This window comes from Phlebotomus argentipes, unplaced genomic scaffold (assembly GCF_947086385.1).
Source record: "Phlebotomus argentipes unplaced genomic scaffold, Phlebotomus argentipes genome assembly contig_6, whole genome shotgun sequence".
NCBI classification, from domain to species: domain Eukaryota; kingdom Metazoa; phylum Arthropoda; class Insecta; order Diptera; family Psychodidae; genus Phlebotomus; species Phlebotomus argentipes.
In genome coordinates this window covers 4,592,428-4,610,451 of record NW_026776145.1, presented here as the reverse complement: position 1 = coordinate 4,610,451, position 18,024 = coordinate 4,592,428, and the positions used below count along the sequence as shown (strand labels likewise).

General features: G+C 44.5%; 3 protein-coding genes across 5 annotated transcripts; all 3 read right to left on the bottom strand.

Moving 5' to 3' along the window:
- Nucleotides 1-4,970: 4,970 nt before the first annotated feature.
- LOC132266096 (transcriptional regulator ATRX homolog) lies at nt 4,971-10,476 on the bottom strand. 3 transcript variants are annotated; one of them, XM_059766937.1, is made up of 10 exons: nt 10,353-10,476; nt 9,942-10,115; nt 8,768-9,792; nt 8,490-8,703; nt 7,490-8,380; nt 7,176-7,427; nt 6,958-7,114; nt 5,757-6,898; nt 5,538-5,690; nt 4,971-5,471 (listed from the first exon to the last, which is right to left on the bottom strand). In XM_059766937.1, the coding sequence occupies exons 3-10, from the start codon at nt 9,790-9,792 to the stop codon at nt 5,385-5,387; spliced, it is 3,921 nt and encodes a 1,306-aa protein (XP_059622920.1). In that variant the 5' UTR covers nt 9,942-10,115; nt 10,353-10,476; the 3' UTR covers nt 4,971-5,384. The 3 variants fall into 3 exon arrangements, with proteins under 3 accessions (XP_059622920.1, XP_059622927.1, XP_059622935.1); XM_059766944.1 differs by having other exon boundaries at nt 10,348-10,460; XM_059766952.1 differs by lacking the exon at nt 9,942-10,115 and having other exon boundaries at nt 10,353-10,472.
- Nucleotides 10,477-10,647: 171 nt separating this feature from the next.
- LOC132265917 (arylsulfatase B) lies at nt 10,648-13,049 on the bottom strand. Its single transcript, XM_059766715.1, has 4 exons — nt 12,728-13,049; nt 12,153-12,240; nt 11,103-12,092; nt 10,648-11,046 (listed from the first exon to the last, which is right to left on the bottom strand). The coding sequence occupies exons 1-4, from the start codon at nt 12,990-12,992 to the stop codon at nt 10,686-10,688; spliced, it is 1,704 nt and encodes a 567-aa protein (XP_059622698.1). The 5' UTR covers nt 12,993-13,049; the 3' UTR covers nt 10,648-10,685.
- Nucleotides 13,050-15,137: 2,088 nt separating this feature from the next.
- LOC132263439 (proton-coupled zinc antiporter SLC30A9, mitochondrial) lies at nt 15,138-17,997 on the bottom strand. The gene is made up of 7 exons (XM_059763246.1): nt 17,888-17,997; nt 17,550-17,740; nt 17,174-17,470; nt 16,845-17,112; nt 16,655-16,781; nt 15,446-16,370; nt 15,138-15,384 (listed from the first exon to the last, which is right to left on the bottom strand). The coding sequence occupies exons 2-7, from the start codon at nt 17,625-17,627 to the stop codon at nt 15,340-15,342; spliced, it is 1,740 nt and encodes a 579-aa protein (XP_059619229.1). The 5' UTR covers nt 17,628-17,740; nt 17,888-17,997; the 3' UTR covers nt 15,138-15,339.
- Between the last annotated feature and the right edge of the window lie 27 nt (nt 17,998-18,024).

Sequence of the window (18,024 nt, the reverse complement as noted above, 5' to 3'; positions counted from 1 at the left end):
AATCCTCAGTAAGACTGACAGCATTAATTAGCCCGATGATCGCCTTCTAATTCCTAGGCCGGGAAGGGTGATATTCTGGGAAATTTTCAGTTTAGGCACAATCTCGCATTTCAGATTAATTTGCAAACTGGAGCGAAATGAGCAGCTTGGCTGCAATTAATTCGCTGGTATATTGCAAATAATTATCAGAGTGAACCTGAGGATTGGCCTCTTATCTGGCGTGGGAAGCTGCAACCAGGCAACTTCCGCTCATCCTCCCCAGAGCCCATCAATCACGCCGGCGTGCGGGGGAGTGTAGCTTCTTCCACTGTGCCTGGCCTCCGATATTGACTCTCTCCGGCTCCGTGGATTATGGATGAGGGAGTTGGAGATTTGGCGAAAATCTCACCGGTGTGTGACACGTTTGAGACACTCTCCGGGCGAAATGGCTAATGCAAGCCGCAGTGTGACTCGGTGTCCATCAAAAATGAAGAAGGCACTCCATTGCCCTCGGACAGCGGGTTCAAGTGGGGAACAGCAGTATCCACTTTTCCCGCTCCGCATATATTCATTATGGATAAATTTATAATGCGCTTCAACCCATGCCGGCAGTACAAAACACTTCCATCGGGCTCCATTTCCATTTCTGCAAATTAATGAAATTGACTGACGTGCTGCCAATTGCCAATATCGGTGGAAATTGATAAATCTGCACACAATGCCATGCTGAAATCTCGGGACCTGCCCAAAAATGTGGGAGTTTGCTCGGGTGTGTGTGTGCCATTTCTCCACACATCCACTCCTGGTCAGATTTCACAGCGCGAGAGATTGAAGATGAGGAAGACAAAGAATGCTAGAAACCCGCTAAACTGCAAATCCCATCATCATGCCTCGCAACTCTGGATTTCGAGGGTGGAATGGTGGAAAATGTGAAGAGATAAAAATAAATTTTCAATATATGGCATAAATTTGCCACCTCCACCTTCTGATAATATTGATAAGCATGGCAAATACTCCGGGGGCTTTCATATGTGAACATTATTTCGCCATTCGATGCTCTTATGATTTATTTTATTACATTATTTCCCAGATTGACATGCCAATGAAAATGGTGCTAATTTTCACGCCAAAAGTGGATTTCCGTGTACAACGCACCGAATTCCTCAGAAATATCAGACAGTCTTTAGGGAAATTGGCCTCAAACCTTGACGACTTCTTCCTGTGCAACTATGCAAATGAGTCTCAGCTGCTCAAGACGTTGATAAATGATAAAATGCAAACAGTTTTCTCTGACCTCCTCGAATGAAGGGCAGTTGCACTTCTTGTTTGAGTGACTTTTCCCCAACTTTCGTCTTGGGCAGGACCTTAACTTTGCCAAATTGAAATATTCCATGTGGGATTTGATTCATCACAGAAACACAGGCCTTGAGCTATGAAGAGTGCCAAAAAAAAAGTCAGAGATTGTGGACATTTTGGCCCACACAGAAAAGGCCGAGAGCACACCCACAAGGATTTATCCTGACTAAGTTGCAGTGGCCAGCAAAATACACTCTGGCATTTGGGCTCATGGCGAATTCGTGTGCAGGATTATTTTCCAACAAATCACCCAAATCACCCTTAATCCACTCAACACACTGCGCTCGCAGCGGTGGAATATATGGAATTTTAGTTAATTTACACAAGTTCGCGGTTGATTGAATAGCGACTGGGCTTTTTGATGTGCAAAACTGGGTTAAATTAGTTTTTTTTGCGCTCCATCTATTTCCAACACGAAGGGGAGAAATATCTCCCATTGTGAAGCACTTCAATCAATGGAGCGCCTCTTTTGATGTTACCACAAAAGTACCCCGCATTTTTCTCTTCTTTCCCGCTCATGTATAGGGAAATTCCTGCTTCTCCAAATGGCGTTGCGGAAAAAGAATTGCGTTGGTGCGTCTTAAACAGAGCTTTTATGGCGTTGTTTTATTCTGTCATTTGGTGATTGTTTGAAACTCCAAGAAAAAAATCATTTAGAAAGATAGAATTATTGTGGAATTGCTAGATTGTTTAAGCGCCTTGAATTCTGAATACATTCCTGGCAATAAGAAGGATTAAAATTCTCAAATTCTTATATCAAAGTTGAATTTAGCACACAACATTCGCAAGCCACAAATAGGAATGGTTAGAAATTAAACAGACACAATCACTGACTGTGCTTAAAATTTATCTATAAATATTAAGCAATTGAAATATTATAATGAAGTGTCGTTAAAAAACTTATTATTAGAAAATTAGGTAAATTTACCGGTGCTTCAACTGTTAATTTAGCAACCATTAAATGAATTAAGCCCACAAGCATATTTCAATGAATTGAGGGCGAGCTTTCCACCCAAGAATTCCTCTCTTTCGCCTTCTTTTTCTTCTTTTGCGTCCAACAATGGGCCACCCTTTCTGCATTTGCATAACTGGGTTCTTTGTCGCGTGGGAAAAAAGCTGTCCCTCCGTGAAAAATGAGCTTCCCGGTGAGTCTATTGGCACATTTTCCTCCTGGCGGGTTAATTAATTTCCACACTCCGTGGGTGGGCATTTTATTGCGCGCCGAAATACTCACGGGGATTTCTGCTGGCGAGAGCAACAGCGGCTCTCAGTGGGAAAATCCCACCCGGAAGTGGATTCGCGAGGGCCACGTGGGGCTGATCATTGGGCAAAGGAGGCGGCAACGCGCCGGACGACGGCAGCCGCCGTGCGCGCTCTCTCTCGCTCTGGCGCCCCTTGTGGAGCCGCTGCGGATCCGGTGGTCTGGGCAAGGCGAGCTTGTGAGCATGTGTGCGAGTGGGTGTTGGGTGGCTTCGAAATTCGGCGACGGTGCACTGCACAATGCTCTCGGAGAGACGGAGTTTGTTTTGCCAACAAAGTGATTATGGGGTTGCAGCATCCACCTGACTTTCGGCAGTCTCTCTTATCAGTTCGACCTGAACGGATCGGTGGCTGGGAGATAAGTCCCGAGCTGGTGCTCCAAAGTCCTTCCCTTCTGCCATCGCAAGCACTCTCTTGCCTGTCGCAATCGTGTGGCAATTTTGCCCGGCCTTTTCCTCTACTTTTCCCAACATTGAAACAGTGCGCCTTTATTGTATTTGCCCAGTGAACACCGCGGGTCAAGGATGAAAGGTGAGAAGAGAGGAGATTCAATAGCCCGAGGGTGGCTGAAAAATCCTCCCCATCGAGTGTAAATACAGTTGTGAATTTGGGGGCTTCTATATCGTCTTTCGGCCGAGAGATGATGTAATTGAAAACCTGGGAGAATGTTGAGTCTGTAGCATTTAATTCCTCAGAATCCCACCCGCCTCGAACCACAAGTCCGGCTCACCTGCAATTTATTCAAAGCAGCTTCCGCCCCCCGGGAAAGGCATCCAGTTACCAATTTCACCCCCAGAGATTCTCTCCACTCCTTGTGATGTATATCATTTTGATTGTTGCTCAGAAAGCCGTGTTTTAATTCACTCATGAGGCTTTCGAGTAATAATTAAACACAGATACATCGCACACCATCACGGAGAGCGCCCAAGTGAGGCCGCCCACCGACACCCCCGCAGCAAGTGAGCAGAGACGAAGCAGAGAGTGAGAATTAATTGAAAAATTAAATGGAAAATCACCGCATTCATTTCTTATATTTGCAGAGATTCGCGCCCATTGAAATTGAATTTCATTCTTCTCCTCTTTTCCGGTTGAAATGTGGCGTTTCTCCACCACGACACAACTCCTCGGTAAGTCTCTCAAGACAGCAATCATCCGGGGTTAAAGTATCATCCCACAAGAGCCTCACTTTCTCGCCGACAGTCTGAGCCAGAGTGGCGAATGCAAATCCCAACGAGGTCCGAGGGAAAAAGTGGCGACATAAAACCATTTAAAGTTTCACCCGAAATTGTTGTTTGCAATTAATGAAATGCGAGGATTTGCACAATGTTAACCCCGCCAAACTGAGAATGATGCCATTATTATCCGCAAAACTTCAGCTCTGCTCGGCTTATGCTGTCCACCCCCGCCCTCCAGCCCCCTCCAAAAATCACGGCGCCGCAAATTGATACCAGAGAGTCTACAGAGCCCAGCAGACGGTCGCGAACGCTGACTTTATGGCGCTCTTTTTGTGTACACACTCAGCGCATAAAAAACACGAAATATGCAGGAAAATTAACTCAGAGCTTGTTTAAGGTAATTGATTTAAAAACTGCCCGAAAAATGGACTTGGCAGAAATTAATGAGTCATAATGGAAACAATGTGCGAACAAAGGGTTTTTTTTAATACACACTTTTATACTTTATTTATTTATAATATTTTGCACTCCTGTATGAATTAAATTTTGATCAAAAAGGTTGGTAGAAATTTGAATACTTCCAATGTGAAGAGATTAATTGATTCGCACAAATTAAAGTGAAATTTTTACGATTATTATTATAGAATTGAAGCGTTTCGTTGTGATGTGTTTAATTTATTTAGTGTTGGAATTTTTGCAGCAATTTAAAGAAGGGCCTGAGTGAATTCATGTTATTCATTGGAATTAGAAGCAAGGTTAGATCTCAACAAGCACTCATGCTATGTAATATCACAAGTGTGTCTGAGAGGATAAATGCAGTTTAATATTGAATTGAAATTTTTGCTTTGCTAATAAACACTGATTAAAGAAAAATAATTTATGTGTAATCATTGTTTCAAAGTGAGATTACATCGTTTATTAATTTAGATTGAAATTTTACCCCCAAAATTGCGTTGTATACAGTTAGAATGCAAATGTCTAATTCTTTTTGATCGACAATAGTTTTGAGAATATAAACCTAGCAGAAGAATTTTATGGCCACGACTTCATTTGAATTCCGTAATTGTCTGTATTCAGCGCAATTCTCATTCTTGTGACTTACGTTTTTCTTTTTCCATGAATATGTACATAGGAGTAGTAGAGAAAAACAATAAAAATAAACTCTTAATTAAAAAAGAGAGGAATTGAAACAGCGGAAAATTACTGTAATTTCATTTCTTTTTATTTATGCTTACAAACTAACTATTTATTAAATTAACTACACAGAAATCATTTCATCTCTGCATTCTTCGTTTCTAAGAAAATGTTTGTGGAAAAATACCTATAATTTCATCATCTAGAAAACTCCTTTAATGAAAAACTTAAATTGTGAATCCACTGAAGAAATAAACAAATTGACCATGCTTGTGGAATTTTGTGCGCCACTGTGAACCACTTGAAGTGTGTGTGCAACGAAGATTTGCGGCAAATTATAAGTTTCGTAACTCTTTACAGGTAATTATTAATTAAAATCAAACTATGTGGAACTCTGTGTGTGTGAGAGAAATATCAGCGAATGGGTTTTCCTAACTTAGCGCACTCTGTAGCCAAAAAGTAAACGAGAAAGAATTCCTCTTAATCTAAGTTTATGACCCCATTATCCGATACCATGGCATTTCCACTCAACGGGTTGCTCTGCCCATAATTCTGACGATTCTGCATCTGCCAAGAGGAAAAACATGCTTTTCTTAGTCCCTCTGCGGGAGAATCAAGTGAATTCGTACTCACCTGATTGTAGTTTACATGACTGTAAGGATTTATCAGCATGTTACTAGAAGATCCGCCTGTGAATTGGGAATTGTGACCCTGATAGATGTTCGGCGTTGTCGCTGTTGACATCTCAATCAGCTCCTGTTGCAGGACAATCAACGCATTGTATGTCTGAAATGCACATACCCAAAACGATATAGAAACAATTTTGCAATAATTCTGGCGGGAATCACTCACCGTCATGTCCCCAATCGACACTTCCTGGTACATTTGCCGCACGAGCACTGGAATGTAGTTCTTAATCGCCATCTCATCGAACTCCGGATGGTCTTGGCGCGCCTTCATGTCCATCAGTCGCAGGAAAATATCTCCACGGAAGCCAAAATAGTTGTTGGTCGTCACATGTCCCGCCATGGCGGCTCTGCCGATGTTGCCCACATTGTAACTGCCTCCCATTGACATGTTCACATTCACCATTCCGTAGTTTAACACCGGAACTCGCTTCTTTTCAGATTCATACTCCTCCCATGCCGCGCGCCGCTCCTCCTCGTTCAGTGTCTCCTCCTCTTTGTTCTCCAACAGTGAGTCGTGCTCGTGATACTTGTAAATCACATCCTCATACTTGGTCAGCATGTCGGCAAAGAGGCGATCTTTGGGCAATCTTGGCGTCTCTCTCGGGTCTTCTGGTTCCAAATCGTAATTGTAGAGCAACATGAGATCGTGTTCCCTGTAGTGCCGATCAATCTGCTGCTCATCAATCACTCGCTTCGAGATTGCCTGCTTCGTCACTTGCCTCTCGTAGATCTTCTCTTCCATTGTGCCCAGCGCCAGGAAGCGATAAATGTAACATGGCTTCACCTGTCCAAAACGATACACACGAAAGATACTCTGCACATCATGTGACGGATTCCACGAGGCATCGAAAATCACCACGCGGTTAGCCGCCACGAGATTCACACCCAAACCACCGGCCTTTGTAGAGATCAAGAACAGTCTGGCACGATGATTATCCACCTGATTGAATGCTTTGATAGCCACGTTCCTGTGTTCAATCGCTGTCGATCCATCGAGACGAAAATAGTCCAAGCCCAGAGACCAGGAGCCCGCAAATCCCGCCAGCAGAGGATTCATCTTCTTCGCCTGTTCATTCTCATCCACCAGCGCCAGGAAGTGCTCAATCACATCCAGAGAGAAGAGACTCTGCGAAAACACCAGCAGCTTGTCTCCAATCGCCTCGCACTCCTCGAGAATCGAGAAAAGCAGCATTAGCTTTCCTGACACTTTCAGATTATCCAGATCAGCTTCCGGCACCATGTCCACCCACCATTCCGTGGGATTTTCCACCTTTTCCTGCTCCAATGTGGCATCGAACAGAGGCTCTATAAGCAAAAATATCCCAATTACTGGTTGACTCTATTAGAAACAATTATATTCTCACCATCCGGAGCTCTGGCATTTCGCGTTACTCTCTTCACTGGCTTGTCTGCGCTCTTCTCTGATCCACTCTCAGAATCACTCGAGGCTGGTGTTGATGATTCATCGTCAATAAAGTCCTTCAAAGATCCCTCAGATTCCTCATCATCTAACAAATCACGCTGTAATCAATCAATCAATTAGTTTCGTCACTCACACTGAAGTTTGAGCGAAACATTCTACCTTCTTCTGCTGAATCACTTCATATCTATCACTGTTGTACCGCAAAACTCGAGGATGAGTCCAAATACGCTGTAAATTCTGATAATCCGCGAAGAGAATTGATGTCCTCTTAGAAGCTCCCTCATCAACACGCTTCGACTTATTCTCCATGTAATATCTATAGAGCTTGATCTGTAGCTCTGTAAGTCTTATAAACACAACATACTCATGTTTTGGCGGCAGAAAAGGCGCCAGAACAGAGTAATCCCGTCTCTGGAAAGAACGAAATATTTCCATAAAACCAACCATTATAATTTGACGAGATTTCTCATTACCTGCACACATCCATCGAGCATTTTATGCAACACGTGCGATCGTCTCTTCATCACCTGAATATCCCGATCGGTGGAGTCAATGTACTGCCCGTTTGTGATGGGATTCACAAAGCGATTGCAGTACTCAGTGTACTTCCCCAGAAGATTGGGCTTAACGAACTGCACCATGCAGTAGTATTCTTTGAGATTATTCTGCAGTGGTGTTCCCGTGAGAACAATGCGTCTCAGCGTCCTGATCTTGTTCACCGCCTTGCTAATGGACGTCTTCTCATTCTTCAGCAAGTGTCCCTCATCGCAGATAACCAACTCCGGGCCGGGATTTATCAGTCCCATCTGAATAGCCTCTCTGGCCTTCTTCTTGATGTTGCGATTCTTCTCATTCGACAAGTTCCTGAACAAATCATAGCCAATCACCATCACTCCGCCGCCCGTGTGCCACTGCTTGATCACATTAGCTCGCTCGTTGTTCTGCTTGAACTTGGACAACTCGTATACGTCGATGTCACCCGAATCCGTCACATCTTCCAGCCACTTGCGATACTCATTCACCCAATTCAGGACAGTTGACAGTGGGCAGATGACCAGAACACGCTGGACTCCTGACTCTTCACTGTTTAGCAGAGTGTGTGTCAGCGCGATGACTTGAAGTGTCTTCCCGAGACCCATGCAATGTGCCAGGATGCATCCTGAGCCATCCTCTGAATTTGCCATCTCCAGCGTCTCAAAGCAAGCATTCCACATGAACTTTATCCCATTTCCCTGATGCGGCTTCAGTTTCTTCACCAAATCCGGATGCACAGACAGAATTTCCTTCTTGGACTCCTCGTCGAAATCCAGAACAACCTTTTCCAGCTCCTTCACCTCGTCTTTCTCCTCGTATATCGTGTTGTACTGCGGGGAAGTAAAGAAAATAATTCAGTTCGAATGCTTTGTCTGAAGATTGTGTCTCAGTATTAAGCAAAAGCTAAGTTAAATCATATTGTCTTTGTAGCTGTCTTACCAGCTTCTGACGCTCTTCAATTCTCTTCTTCCGCTCAGACTCTTCCTTGGCCGCCTTCTTAGTTTCATCTTCGAGATCGCGGTCCTTAATCACTTTCCGAATGTTCTTTCGCTTGGTGGCCTTATCACCTTTGTCGTCCTTCTTGTCGTCATCGCTCGAATCACTGTTCTTCGGACGCTTAATTCTCCTCTTCCTTGTTGTTTTCGCCTTGGCACTGAAATCCATCACAGAGACACGCTGTAGCTTCTAAACTAAAGTGCAAATAACACTTTACTCACCCTGATTCGTCCGATGAATTGTTTGAGGAATTTGATTGAGCACGTTTCCTCTTCTTTCGACTCACCACGATCTCACTGTCTGTGCTGTTATCACTGTTCCGCTCCTCATCCGCATTTCCATTCATCTCCCTAGAATCATCCTTTGCTTGTTCATCAGTCAACTGAAAATCTTCATCATCAGACTCTTTCAGTGCCTTCTTTCCTGTATTTTTGCTCGAAGAACTTGGAGCCATTGACTCGTCTTCAGTGTTATCCTGCTTCTTCTCTTTTCTCACAGTCTTGTTGGATTCTCCGGACAGGGAATCATTCGACGAGCTCCTATTTGACTTCTTGTACATGTTTAATGCCTTGTCGGAGGGTTCACAACGTCGAGAGTTGCTTGTGCTCTTTATCACGAGCTTGATGGGCTCTTTAGATGCCTCTGAGAGTTTCTCTATCAGAACTCCGTGGCTATTCCTAATCTCACTGATCTTTGCTCGATGCTTCAGCGTGTTGAGATCTTCAGGCAGGGATTCCAGGTTCACTTTCACACTCTTGGCGTGCTTCACGACTTCTGCTGTTGGATGCTCTTTCACTGGCACACGAATAGGCTCATCATCACTGGAATCCGAGATGACGATGGAGCTCTTCGCTGCTGGGATGTTTGCTGGGCGGTTCTTGAGCTTCGGCTTCGACTTTGGTCGATTGGGGGCGAGAAGCGTGGGATCTTGGAGTTTCTCAAGAGCAACCACGCGAATTTTCGGCTTCTCACTGTCACTGGTACTTTCTTCAGGTGGTTCCTTCTTGACACCTTTCCACTCTCTGCTAATAGATTCAGTGGCGTTGCCGAAGATCTTGTTGAGATTTTCCTGGGTTTCCCGGAGGGTTTTCAGAAGATTCTCCACCTGCTCCTCCGCTGTAGAGTCGTTGTCTTTGGCACAGAGACTGTTTTGACTCTCCTCCAATACACTGCAACTCTCTGTGAGACCTTTCCGGATGCTCTCGATGTGCTGCTTAATGGATTCGCCCAGGGATGAATCGTCCATCTGCGGAGAAACCAGGAGATTGTGTGAAACTTCGCGAGACTGGGAAATCTCGCTGGTTTGACAGAAAACGCCTCGATTGTGTGTTAATGAGCAATGGATGGAAAAAATGAGGTTAGTTTTGTGCCACCACAACAAAAAACACTATTTACCGCTAATTCACAACTAAAACGCTCTTTCTACTTGCACGGGGCAGCGCCCCAAAGCTATATGGGAAACGCAAAAGGCCGACGGGGCGATAAAATCCCGCACACCGGTCGTCTCGATGACATCGAAGGATGTGTGAGAGGGCGGAGGACCCCAAACAGGCGGAAAACAAACGCAAACTAAAAGAAAAGAAAACAAGACAGGAATGAGTGCAGCGGCAGGAGGAGGGCCGCAGAGATCCCAGCACCGGGTAGTACCGCGGAGCGCCCCCAGGGGGCGCTTCAGACCCACCGGAGAGCCCTGCGAAACAATAGAGTGCGGAGAAAATGGAGACGCGATTTTGCAGTGAGACAGTCACCATCCGTGCAACCCCACTTTCCACCCCCTTAAATCAACATTAGGGAAAATTACACTACATAGTTGAATGCGGCTGGGCTACGGCAACAATTTACACTCAGTTTTAAGTGGGTCGGGCATGGAAAACGCGAAATATTCACACAAATCGCGGAGAGAAACACTTTTTGCCGGACTTAGGCGCGCAGTCGCAATGTCACATGTCAAACTGTATCGCTCATTTGACAACACGCTCTCGTGGATCAATTTCGCCATCAGATGCCGCGATGTTCTGCGCGTGTTTCAGTTGTGTTTCATATCCATCGAATTTCCCTCGATTTTTATGAAACAGGAATTTTGCAAAAGTATTCTGTTCTTTAATAAATACCCAACATGCACATGATAAAATAGAATGTTTAAGTTTCAGTTGAATTATGAGGCATGATGTTGATGACTTCCATGCTTGAAGACATGTCGTCGTAGAATCTGCGACTGTGGAAGCTGTAGTCTCCGAAATTCGTCCAAACATTGTCCCAGAAGCGCGGATCTGCCCTGGGATCCAGCGCTTTATTGGAGGGAGGTACCACCGTCTGGTTGTACTTGTTGAGTTCAGCGAGAAGAGAGCTGAGAATATTTGGAAATTTTCTGGCCACATTGGACAGTTCACAAGGATCCTCCTGAACGTTGAAGAGGCAGGGACTCTCAAGAGGCCAGCACTGATTCATGGGATTGACGAGATTTTTCTTACAATCCACACCGCTACTCTTCCTCAAATCTCTGCAAGAAATATAATCGAATTAGAGTTTATAGGCAGTAATTAGGAAGATTCTTACAAAATCTCTTCGTCTGTGGGCAGGAGGTGCATCGCCTGAACAACTTTTCCCGCTGGGGAGGTTTTCAATAGATCGAATGTGTAGTTCATAGGCTCTCTGTCTCCAGCAGGTCCATACCAACCGTCCCACGCACCATTGTAATTCGTCCCTTTAACTACTTTCCAGTCTCCAACGGTTAAGGCAGCGCTTCCCCAAATATCGTCAATATTGTGAAGGATATGAGACCTCACGGACTTGGTGTCCTCGCGAAGCTCCTCCCAGAGACTCACTCCGTCTAGATCCTCTCCCAAATCATCTGTATTTCCGCCGGCAGCGGCGTAAAGAGTAGGAAGCCAGTCAGTGATGTGCATTGTCTGTCGAGCAACTCTGGGACTTTTCTTGATCAAAGGACTCCAGATGAATCCTGCCCCGCGAACTCCGCCCTCCCAGAGAGTGTTCTTCACTCCTCGCAGTGGCCAATTGGACGCCGCGTTGATGTTAAATCCCGCAGCCGGACCTCCGTTGTCTGTGCTGAAGATTATGATGGTGTCCTCCAGCATTCCCTGAGATGCGAGAGCAGCCACAACTTCACCCACAGAGTCATCCAATGAGGACATCATGGCGCCAAATTTCCTCCTGTTGAATTCATCAATGCCTCTGAGCTTGTCAACCTTCTCATCTGGCGCCGGAAGGGCATTATAAGCGTTCCCCGAGTGAACAGCCCCGTGAGCGATGTAGAGGAAGAGTGGAATGGAGCTGTTGTGATTTTTCACAACCCTCACAGATTCCTGACTGATGATATCAGTGAGGTATTTTCCGTGCAGATCATAAGCCACATCCATGCCTCGCCTCATGTCGAAGCCCCAACTCGGCTTCTCGACGGATGTGTGGTCAAAGTAGTCTTGTCGTCCTGACCAGAAGCCGATATGCGAGTCGAAGCCTCGATAGAGAGGCGTGTAGACCTTCTTGTAGTGCCCGAGATGCCATTTGCCCACGATATGGTTCATATATCTGAGGAAGAAATAGTGTCTCAAGATTTGAGGAGGAAATTGAATTTGTGATGAACTCTACCCCAATTCCTTCAGATATTGTGGCAAGAGCTTCTCCGTCAAAGGAAGACCACGAGGTTCTGCAGCATAAAGAACAGTGTGTTGCATTCCTGGAATCGAATAAGAGATTTTGAACTCAATCGTATTAGAAAACTCCAGTTTGCTTTCCTACTCCTAAATATTCTTCCCAATTGGACTTCTTCGCGCTATACCCGAATCCAAGAAGAAGAAGAGATTCGAGTTTGTAAGTTACATTTCCAATTCCCAGCTTTGCAAAATCATGACATCAAAGAAGCTAAATATAATTCCCATAATTGCCTGATTTTGGACTCTTCAATTACCTCAGTAAATACTTTTAAAGAATCTTGCAACGACCTCACTAATTTGCACCTAGTCTTGCAGAAATGACCAAAAGTGTCTGTGGCCATTTATGAATCACGGAAAACTGATGAGTAACACTTTCAATTTCGCTCGTGAGCAAATACAAAACACTTGCGTTTTTTTTCCCACAAAAATCGGCAACTTATGGGTTAATCACAGTCGAGGAACTTTATGGCCACTGCTTTCTTCACTTCCGCGGCTCAGCGCGATACTCACCATTGTGAATGGGGTATTTTCCCGTCATGAGAGCCGCCCTGGAGGGCGTGCAGATGGGAGTGACGTAGTAGCGATCGAGGATGAGGCCAGAGAAGGCGAGAGCATCGAGATTGGGCGTGGGAATCTGGTTGGATCCGTGGAAGCCCACATCATTCCAGCCGAGATCGTCGGCCAGGATGAAGACAATGTGGGGCTTCTTCGCCAATCCCGTGACCAGTAAGGGTGCCGTGAGGCACACAAGTAATCCCACAGCGGGTAGATTCATGGCACAATCACAGATTTCAATTGCTGGGAGTGAAACAAATCAATTTCTTCGAGAAGCAACTTCACATTGAAGCACTAAGGAAGCGAGCGATAAGATTTGCCTACAGCTGCATTTTGGCCTCGAGCGTGTGTTCACTGAACGCGATTCCCGCGACAACTGATACAAGACTTGTGAAGCGAAGAAACGTGAGCGCGAATTTTGCTCGCGTGCCTTTGCAATAAACTTGGTAGACTTTTGTGGAGATTCCGATGGAAGTTCAAAGTCATTGCTGCTCCTCTGCAATTTCACGAATTAACGATTTTCCAATAAAAGAATCTCGGCAGTTGTGACAATCACTGAAAATTCTTACAGTCCAGCAGTCTTCTTCAGTGTCGCGATGATGACGTGATAAGATTTGAGTGTGAATAATCTGCAGTGATCTCAATAGGGAGATTATTGTGTCTGCTAAAGAAGATATTCAATTGACACCCATTGACCATCTTTTGGGGTATTTCTTTTGTACGACATCCATGCTAATTGTTCGTCAATTGATATTCTAATCAAATACTCGCGCTCACACCAAAATTCGCGTGTGAGAAAATGCAAATGAGACGAATAGCGCGTTTTGGCCATTGCGTAAAATTTCACGCAAAGCATAGAGAAATCTGAGAAGAGGTGAAGATCATAGTGGAACGATAGAAATGCAAGATTTGCCACCGATTCCCGTTAATGTCACCCACAAAATCGCAGCCATGGAGCGTGTATTTTCTAGGAAATGGGCAAAGTGTGCAAAAAACACATCCCCAGGTGTCCAAGTGTGCGCTAGGCTGATCTTGAACACACCTGGTGGGTCAAATGCAAATTTTGACGCCTCTTCGCACACTCTTCGGCCGATAGCATCATCGCGCGCAGTGTTTGCCGCCAAAGATGGCAATTTTTGTCACCTACAATGGCACTTATGCACTCTCCAGACTCGTCTCAATTGATCGTCGGCAGATGAGCCGCACAACTTAGCGATGCCGTAACGATTACACAGTGTCACATAATGAGGCACATCGAGACATCTTTAATTGAGACCTCATTCGACACCGCCTCGAGGCAGAACCAGCTGTTCAATTCGCAATCACGAAAACCCTGGCTTTATGGCAAATGTTTTCCTTTGCGAACTATATAGTGAAGAAATTGACACAATTTTGAGATTTTGCCTAGAATTCAGTAAGCCTATGTGAAATATTCCACTGCAAATGCTTGAGCTGTTCATTTTATTACCATTTGTGGCACTTAATCAATTTATTATGTTTCAGCTATTAAAATTTCATATTAATATATACTATTGAAATTGTGATTCAACACATTTATTTTCTCTTTCAGTTTTGGCAAAAAAAGAGTGTCAATCTCAATGAAATTGTTTGAAAACACACTAAAAGTTGTAAAAAGTTATTAAACAAACAATTATGAGTTTATGTAGATTGAGCAAGAAAAAGATTCAATCGGATGACCGACTCTCAAGATCGCAATGAAGTGTCACATGAAGATTTTTTAGAAACGCTTTTTATAAGTAAATTGCTTGAAACAATAAATGAGCAATGAACTTTTATCAATAAATTATAGAATTTTGCATATTAATCAGAAGGGCTTTAAAATTTAAATTTAAAACAATAATTACAGTGTGATATCAAAATAACGTAATTAGTGTTACGCCGAAAAAAGGTCAGAAACTAGAGTATGACACATTTTATGACACCTCTTCACAAATTGACCCAGAAATAGTGTCCATAAGATCCATATCTCGATCTAAAAAAGTATCACAGATGAGATAAACTAAGCGTACTGTGAAATTACATGATAGAGGAGTGAAAAATACACAACAAATAACGTCTATAAGCAAAACAATACAGAGGAAATGAGTGAAAGTGAGACAATACTTACACTGCCTAAGCTTTTGAAAATATTCACCTCTGTGTGAAAATAATTTGATAACACTTGTACTTATGTGGCAAAGAGCGCGTGAGATAAGAAAACATGTGCTTTCTACTCTACACCAAACGTTGATATTGACCCCTTGGAATTGCGTATTTTGCGGTAAAAAACAAGAACTCAAGAAATGGATGAGTGATAAATGCTTAGTGGAAATTAAAGAGCAATAAAAAATGAATAAAATTTACCTTTTTTCTATATCGCACTTTATTAACATCAACAATGAACAACGGCAATTTTCCGCTCAGAGTCGTGCTGAGAGGCGTTTTTCCTCGCCGGAAAAGTCCGTGCTTTTTGTAGAACCACAAGAGACAATGCTCAGTCGCATTGTGGAGTAGTTGAGAGAAATTAACTTAGCAAATAAATTAGCTTCACTAGTAGGGATGCTCGTCTAGAGAATCTCTAAGTCACAGTGCCGTATTTCCGGGAATTTCTTCTGCAATAGCAATTACACCATAGTCAAATGGATAAAAAGGATGGAAAGAAAAGCTACTCACCCTCAGTTTCAGTTCGATCCTGTCTATCTCGCCGCCCATGAGGTCCACAATGTTCTCGCCATGCTTCAGCATGAAGGACTCCACCTCGTCAATGGTCGTGAAGGCCTTCACCTCCTCCATCATCGAATTGAGATCCAGCTTGTCCAGGTAGGATCGCGTGAGTTCCCGGCCGTCAAAGTCCACTTCGGCTTTGTAGCGCACCAGAGAGTTACCCATGTCGATGCCTTTCACATCGTGAATCGCCCTGATCATCACGTCGCTCTCCAGCTCCGCGTTGATTTGGTTGAGATTGTTCTGTCGAATGGATCTGCCCACGAGAGCATTCACGTTCGTGTGGATGATAAACAGAGCCACGCCGCCGAGGATTCCGCCCACCAGGAGCGATCCGACGGCGTCGGGAATCGGCGACTGAAGCAGCGCCGAGAGGCCCATGCAGCTGCCCGCCACAATCACTCCCGCCACGGCCGCCGTGTCTTCCGTCATCACGACATTCACACACGGATCGTGTCCACGTACCACAAACTCCTTAAAGCTCATTCGAGCCGTCTTCGCGGAGTTCCTGATGGCATTTATGGCCACCACAAGTGTCGCTCCTTCGGAAACCAGAGATCCGGCGAGGATTAGGAATGCCATGGAGTAATCGCTGACCATCTCCGGATGCACCAGACCCATTATGCCGTGGTAGAAGGACAGTCCCGCGCCCACACAGAAGATTCCCACGCCTGAGATCAGCGACGAGACATACTTCATGTTAGCATAGCCATAAGGATGGTCGGAATCGGCAATTTGGTTAGACTTGTGAATCCCATAGGCAAGGATCAGTTGGTTGATCGTGTCCGCCAAGGAGTGAATACATTCGGCAAACATACTGTTGGAACCCGTGTAGACCCAGGCGAAGAGTTTGAAGACAAAGTTTGTGGCATTTCTGCAAAAACAAACAGAAAACATTACTTATCTACATTCATTTCAACTCTGATATCGTTGAATCGCGACATTGAATATTTCTAATTAGCCAGAAAAAGTGACATCAATCTTTTTTGCGACTCCACATGTGGTTAAGGAACATATTTCTTATCATTTGCTTATTTTATCACTTGAGAAAATATATAAATTTCCCATAATCACTCTTGCGCGGAGACACAGTGCAAAGATTGTAAATCTAAAGCATGTGAAATGCCAGGAAAGGTACACAATGCGTGCTTTGCTTACATTCCAACTGCAGTCAAGACAACCTTCCCGGAGGTGCCAAACAGACCAGTCTCACTTTCAATCACGCTCGTTCGACTGCCAATCTCTCGCCGGTAGTCGCGAAGTCTCCGCTTCACCGTGAAAACATCTGCCGAAAGATGGAAACTTCAGTGAGCTCACAAAGAGTGGAGGAAAAGCATGAATGACTAACTCTGCTGATGGGTTTTCTTCTCAATCTCCCTCTTCAGGCACTCCCGGAGGAGGTTCTCTCGTGAACCCCACACATCAATCGCCTTCGCTTCGACATCCTTTCGCCAATACACTGTAATTGGCGCCTCCGAGGCATGAGGCGATCGTCTGCGCGTCTTCACAAGCGATTCCAAATCTGTGGGCTTCAGCAGAAAGTCCGACATCGCCCGGCCGGGCGTTATAAAGTTCCGCTCCAGTGAGGAGCGATTGAAATCGACCCGAATTCGTTTCTGCAATAGGCATAAACAATTACTGAGAGAAATCACACCTTCGAGAGTCTTCAGATTTTACCCTCAGTGGCCACGAGGGGTCTTCTGAAGCATTTGCTGGTCCCTGGGAAGCATTAGCCTCTTCCTTGGCTTTCTCAATTGTCACACTCTTGAGTTCCTTCTCATCAAGGGAAGTTGTCACCACCAGTTTTCCACCCTTGGTGTTGATCTCGAGTGTTGATTTTTGCTCTGGTGTCTCCTCGGACTCCTTGGACTTCACCCGGAGGGCATTTCCTGTGGACAGACTGCGGAGATTCGCGGAGATGTGAGGGAATGTGAGTAAAGCTGTGGAGAATTTCCGCAAATATCGTTTGTTTGGCTGAAGAAACCACAAAAAATAATCAATCCGGCGTTTCAGAAGTTCCTATAACTCAAGAGAACATAGAAGAAATACTCACAGTGTCCTTGCTAACGGGATTGAGGAGTATTCTATGAGAAATCCTAATAATTCGTCCAGCATCCCACAATCGGACCATGTTTGGGGATGGGAAATTTGTATCTTTACACCAAAATCACTACAGAATCACAATACTATTGTCACGGTCTTCTGGCAAAGGCTCCACAGAACACCCTGAAATACCTGGCAAACCTGGCCAGTGACCAGAAAAGACAAAAATACATCAAAATTTGAGTTGTCGACATTCAGCTGAGCATTGAGTCCTCTCAAGGCAAGAAAACCTTAGGAAGTCTCAAGCATTTCGTCACCATTGCAGCTGAAGATGAGTAATGTACTTACCTAGATCACCAGACACTGTCTAATCTCTCAAATCATCGTGATAATTGGTCAAAATAAGCAGAATCAATTAATTTCGTGGCTTGTTTTGGGCGACACTGTTTTTTGTCGAGCTGTCAAACAAACTCCGCGACAATTCT